The sequence below is a fragment of the Channa argus genome, chromosome 1, assembly GCF_033026475.1.
Source record: "Channa argus isolate prfri chromosome 1, Channa argus male v1.0, whole genome shotgun sequence".
Classification (NCBI taxonomy): Eukaryota; Metazoa; Chordata; class Actinopteri; order Anabantiformes; family Channidae; genus Channa; species Channa argus.
In genome coordinates this window covers 20,836,725-20,842,724 of record NC_090197.1, presented here as the reverse complement: position 1 = coordinate 20,842,724, position 6,000 = coordinate 20,836,725, and the positions used below count along the sequence as shown (strand labels likewise).

Here is a 6,000-nt window from a genome sequence, read left to right as displayed (position 1 = left end):
AGACAAAAGGCATAAATCATGTGTGTAGTTATTATCAAACAAAAGAGCTAAGGAAAAAAGTCCTTAAACTAGACAGTTAAACATGGTGGCAGCAGGCAAACAGAGAACAATACATTTGCTGGATGTAGAGGCCAATGAGACCTTACTGAGATGAATGTGCATGTGCTGATGCCATGTTGTGTGTGGATTAATAACTTTGGTGACACAAAACACATCATCTTTCACTGATTTAGAATATTTCAATCTTTTATTTTATTTATAATTTTCTAAAGGCAGCTGCACAAAATTAAAGGTCCATAGTAGTAATGCTCAATACAAGGCAATGAAAACTCAATCCTGAAATATAAAAAAAGATGTTTGTTTAGTATTAACCGTATTAAACCACTGCTTCTATCAGGGCACATTCGGCACATTTCTTACAATTCAACCAAGAATTTAAGAAAGTGATAATAAAAATAGGGATAGTTAAAATAAATCCTTAAAAGTACACGCCTTAATTATGTATATAATGTCCTTAATATTAAACTTTCCTGAACATTAATATCTCTGGTACAAAAAAATGCTTTAAGGATCCACACCTGTTCTATGAGCATCTATTAATGTGGGATCAGAATGTTCACCATTTTCCACATTTGGCAAGGATTCCTCTGGAGGGGCTTTTATCCTATTAAAATGTAGGTGCTTTCACAAAATATGTTTTAAAGTAATGAATGCAACTCAGTGGGAAGCCAAACAATAGTCCAAGTTTATCCCAGTCTGGCCTTCCATGTTAGGAAGTGTTAAAAATACAAATGTGGACTCTGTCAGGACTGTAAGGAAACACTGAGTTCTAAGGGCAGAACAGTGGAGCAAATGTTGCTAAAATGTCACCGGTTGTTCTGTATGTGTTGTCTTGGTTTGTTGTGGAGACTCCTGAGAGGTTTCACTGCAACTCGGGGCAACAGCAACACAAGAGTCTTTTGAGAGAGTCTCTCCTGAAGGGGCAGGAGGTGCAGCGGTACTCTGGGACTGCTCACAGTCTAGATCAGTCTTCCTCTTCTTCCTGACATGAAAGTGATGCTTCTTGGACTTGAGGTGAGCTGCAGGTGAAGACAATAAAAACAGAAAATATTTTTGGTATTTTTTTATTACAAGGCATAGCACATTTTGACTTCTCTGATACTATGATACTCTGATTTTGAACAAAGGAGTCAAGAGGAGGAGCCATATTACTGCATGACAGTGAGAATAAAAAGGATTTAGGGTGTAAATATAATTGGGCTAAATTAGACCTAGACATCATTAATAACTGTCTACATGATGTGGATTGAGACTCACCTGTCCACTCCAGGTCACCAATGATCAGTTTTTCACAAATATCACAAGTATGGTGGCTCCTCTTATTTCGCTGCTCTGCCCCCTGTACTCTGATTGGTTGAATTGGTGGCTCCTCACCCTTAATGGCAGAGACAAAGAGTTTAATTAATAAGATTATCAAGCTCACGTTTTCATTTTTGCAGGTATTTAAATTCAAAATCAGATACTATAGGGGGTGATTTAGAACTCATACAACATGCAATAAAACAGAGGAAGCCACATATGGGGGAGAAAAAATAATCACTAAAAAACACTAAGTGCAAATATAAGAATTGGAATTAAGAGTTAAGGATAATGAAAAAGAAAAATATTTAAGGAGGAAGTATGAGAAAGTAGAAATGAACAAGAGAGGAAAAAAAACAATCATAAAGAACTGGACAAAACATGCAAATAAATACAACAAAAGCAGTGTTTGCAAAGGAAAAGAAAGGGAAATGAAACCAGGAAAGTAATATAAGAAGGATCGAAAAAGCAGAAAATATAAGGAAAGTAAGAAAAGTAGCCAATAATGATGTAGGAAGAAGGGACAAGATGATGGTAAACAAAGTAAGAAATGGGATGGAAGGAAAAGAATGCATTTAAAGTAGGACTTAAAGTTAAGTAAAGGGGGAAAGGGACAATAGAAGTAAAGAAGATACATGACTTTATTTTGTATTTTTTATTTTTTTATCCCCAACATCAGATCAAAGATGCTGACAGGAAGCTGCTAGTTCAGGCTTCTGAGGCATCACCTTACTGAGACGCTCCAGTATCTGCAGTGCAGGGTTCAGCACCGTCTCCTCCCACTTTGACACGTCCGTCACATCCAGGCTGTACACCGGTGGCACATTGTCTCCTGGTCCTATTCCCGTACACACGCGCACACACACACACACACACAGACACACACACACCAATAATGTTAGCACACATTATCCATTTTGAAAGGCACAGGCTGCCAATAAGTGCAATAATGCCTTTTCAAGGCCGATATCTGATTTAATGTTTCCACATTTACGTTTATTGAACGTGTGAGAAAGCCCACGTACACCATTACTAACACTATGAAGTTTAATCAGATTAAGGTTTTCTCATGGACAAACAATGCATTTATATAAGTTAACACTTAAAATGTCATAAGAAAACCAGGATCATCTATCATGGTTGGACGGTGGCACTAATGCATGTCCCAGAGTCTCACAGTAAATGGTGAAATGTAACATAGGTGATAATTTTTATTTTATTATACATCTCAAAAGAAACAACAAGGCTTAAAATAATAACTAGAGATCAAAAAGACTGAGAAAGAATCTAGTAGACTTTTACAGTAGCTGTGATGTGCTGGAGCCGCACCCTGAAGCTCTGTCAACCTGCTGACTCACACTAGCTCGATAATGTCTTTCCCTCTCTCTGTCTCTCTCTCTCTCCCCCCCTTCTTCCCCCACCCCTTCTCCCTTGTGCACCATTTCTCTTCCTCTCTCTCTCACCATCACTCTCACTTCAGTTTTCATTCTCTCCCTCTCTACACCCCCACCTTTCTATTTTGCATCAGTCAGCAGTCTCCAGGCCAGCCCTAAGAACTGAACAGCAACACCAGTCCCTGCCCTGCTTGTCTGTCTCTATGTGACTGCCAGTCTGCATCGTGAGCAATTGCCCTGCATTGACTGAAGACACACAGCAAATGAAGATGTGTGCGACAAGTACAGAAAGTCACTTCAAGCAGCTACAACTGTATTTTACTAAAGACAAATTTCATGCATAAAAAAAAAGTATAGAATAAATATTAGAGCTATTCAATTTATATTTTTTATTAAAAATGTGAACACACTGTATATAAAAAACAAACAAACAAAAATGATAGCACAAAATATCAGGAAAACAAACAATAGAAAGTCTGTAGCTATGCAAAGTGTCTCTGGTTTAGTCTTAATCAATTTAAAATTTGTAGTCTTTAACCCATTCCCTTACACAGATAAGCCATAACATTATGACCCCCCTACCATCATACTAGTTTTTCCAGCACATCCCACAGATTCTAGACTGGATTGACATCTGGAGAATTTGGAGGCCAAGTCAAAACCTCAAAGTCCTTGCTGTGTTCTTCAAACCATTATGGAACCATTTTTGCAGTGTGGCAGGGTATATTATCATATTGAGACAGCCCACTGCCATCAGGGAATAGCTGTTTCCATGAATTGGTGTACTCCGTCAGTGCCAACGATTACTTCAGTGATATGTGTCAATGTAACATCCACATGAATAACAGGACCCAAGGTTTCCCAGCAGAACACTGCCCAAAGCAGCACACTGCCTCTGCCAGCTGGCCTTCTTCCCAAAATTAATTTTCTTACCCAGGTAAGGGATGCACACTCATCCACATGGTGTAACGAAAATGTAATTCATCAAACCAGGCCACCTTCTTCCATTCCTCTATGGTCTAGTTCTGATGTTCACATGCCCCGTGTAGTTGCTTTTGGCTGTGGACACAGGTCAGCATGGACACCTTGACTTGGCTACAGCTACACAGCCCTACCCAACAAACTGTAATGACCGGTATGTTCTGACACCTTTGGCATGCATGTTTTTTAGTAATTTAAGCTACAGTAGCTCTTTTACTGTATCAGACTACACAGGCCAGCCTTTGCTTTCCATGTGCATAAATGAGCCTCCTTTGACCATGTTTGGTAGGTCCTGACCACCTGAGACATCATCAGTTTGAAATCCTTGCACCCATGTTTTCTGCTTCCAACACATCAACTGGAGGGACAAAATGTTCACTTGCTGCCTAATATATCCCACATAACAAGACGTTCAATGTTATTTACTTCAAATATCAGCGTTGGTGATGACAATGTTCTGGCAAATCAGTGTTAATTACAAGAGACACCTTTATTCACATTTGAAGCCCAACACCTGTAAACACACTCGCCATGTTTAGCATGTTAACATGTTCAAGTTGGGGAATCACCAGTGACCATCCTAGACTCTGGGGGAGGCAATACAAAGTAACCCATTAAGACCCCCTATAACAGCCCCCTCTTAGCTTTTCTCCTTATTTGTAACATTAGTTCCTTATGACCAGAAAGATGTTTGTGTTATTGCAAAATGTTACACCCATCGTTGTGTGTGTGCAATATAGACCTGGCAACTGTTTTACTCGAGTTCAGTTTTGTTCATACAATATCTATGTGTTAAGCATATAGAAACACACATATAGAAACAAATCCCATTAACCTGTAAGGGACATTTAACCAACTCAATTATGACTTAATCCTTTCAGCAAACAGACTGAACTGTGGGGCAGCAGATATCCTCTACACTGGAGTTTCTAAGTCTACTGGGGCTTTATTATTACAGAGGAATACAAAGTGGTAGCTGTATAATTGGTCATCTGTACATCTAACAATATTGTCTCTGTCTGAGGAACGATGTGGGAACAAAGAGAGTTTTCACACAACCACACCCGAAAGCTATAAAGTTGCAAGAGCCACATTTCAACTCCTTCTGGTCTGAAATTTGCATATTGTTGGTTTAATTTACAAACGCGATTAAATGCGATTCGTTTCTTTCAGCTCACGTAAAGACCAGCTGTGCTTTATTGAATAGCTGACAAAGAGTATAAAAGAATGATAAATACAAAGATCCTTATTCAGAACATACAAATACTCCTGCACCTGCATCATTTGGCTTCCCAATATGTGTTTTGTCTGTTTAATGTGTGCACATTACTATTCTAAAATGCTGTCCTGCATGTGTGTTTATATAGTCACACAGTGGGTCAATTAGTCAAAGTATGTGCTTTTTATAAACAGTTGTGACTGTTAATCAAAGCCTCAGGTTTCACTGGTGTAGTTACTGTGTGTGTTTTTCTGTGTGTCAGAGGGGAAGTCTTTTGTGTTTGTGGCTCAATAGCAGCCAGGGGATGGTGGCGGGTGTCACCTGGCATACCTATACCAGCTGCAGAGTTTGAGCACTGTCTTTTAGGTTATAAATACTTCACCTTGCCAGATGTCCTCCCAGCCACTATCACTATCATTCACCGTACTTTGTTTTCTTATCTCTCTCAACACCCCCACCTCCCCCAGCCCCAACCCCAACCTCCCACTGGGCAGAGGTGGTAAATAAAAAAAGAGTTGGTTAGTTGGTTGTATAGTGGGTTGCCAGGTGCTGGCAGGTGCCTCCCCTCCTTCCCCAACTTCCATCATTCTTGATGGGGATCTGATGAAATTTAACCCTGCTAATCTACTCTGTAGTGAATGAGTTGATAAGAAATGCTGAGGGGACAAAGAGCAGGGTGGACACACACCAACACAAACTGAATGCTGTCTTTTACACACCCACAGGGGAGATCGCTTTGCCAACAAGAAAGGGCATCTCCTGTCGCCAGGCAGCTGCTCGCCAGCGTGCAAGTTTGTGTGTGGGTGTGAGTGCTGAAACAGTAATCCACCTGTTGCAACAAACAGGCCAGGAGTCATTTGCTGCCTCGTGTTTGCTGAGCGAGGACTTGCGTCCACAATGTGCAAAAACTACCAGTCTCCATGCTGCGTCGCCCAGCACAGCTGTGCTTCTCTGGCTGCTGTCCACACTGGAACACAGCAGCTGCAGTTATTCACTCAACAGCCTCCTTCCTCTTCCCTACAGTTCCTCTTCCACTTTTTGTCTCCT

At 40.4% G+C, this 6,000-nt stretch overlaps 1 protein-coding gene across 3 annotated transcripts in view; it reads right to left on the bottom strand.

The window, feature by feature from the left end:
- Positions 1-219: 219 nt before the first annotated feature.
- The window catches only part of trit1 (tRNA isopentenyltransferase 1), a 32,596-nt gene continuing 26,815 nt past the window's right edge, over positions 220-6,000 (bottom strand). For all 3 annotated transcript variants that reach the window (XM_067506350.1, XM_067506361.1, XM_067506372.1), the window contains 3 exons: positions 2,088-2,197; positions 1,318-1,435; positions 220-1,079 (listed from right to left, as the gene is read on the bottom strand). In XM_067506350.1, coding sequence (XP_067362451.1) covers positions 859-1,079; positions 1,318-1,435; positions 2,088-2,197 — 449 coding nt within the window. In that variant the 3' untranslated portion in view covers positions 220-858. The remainder of the gene's footprint in view (positions 1,080-1,317; positions 1,436-2,087; positions 2,198-6,000) is intronic.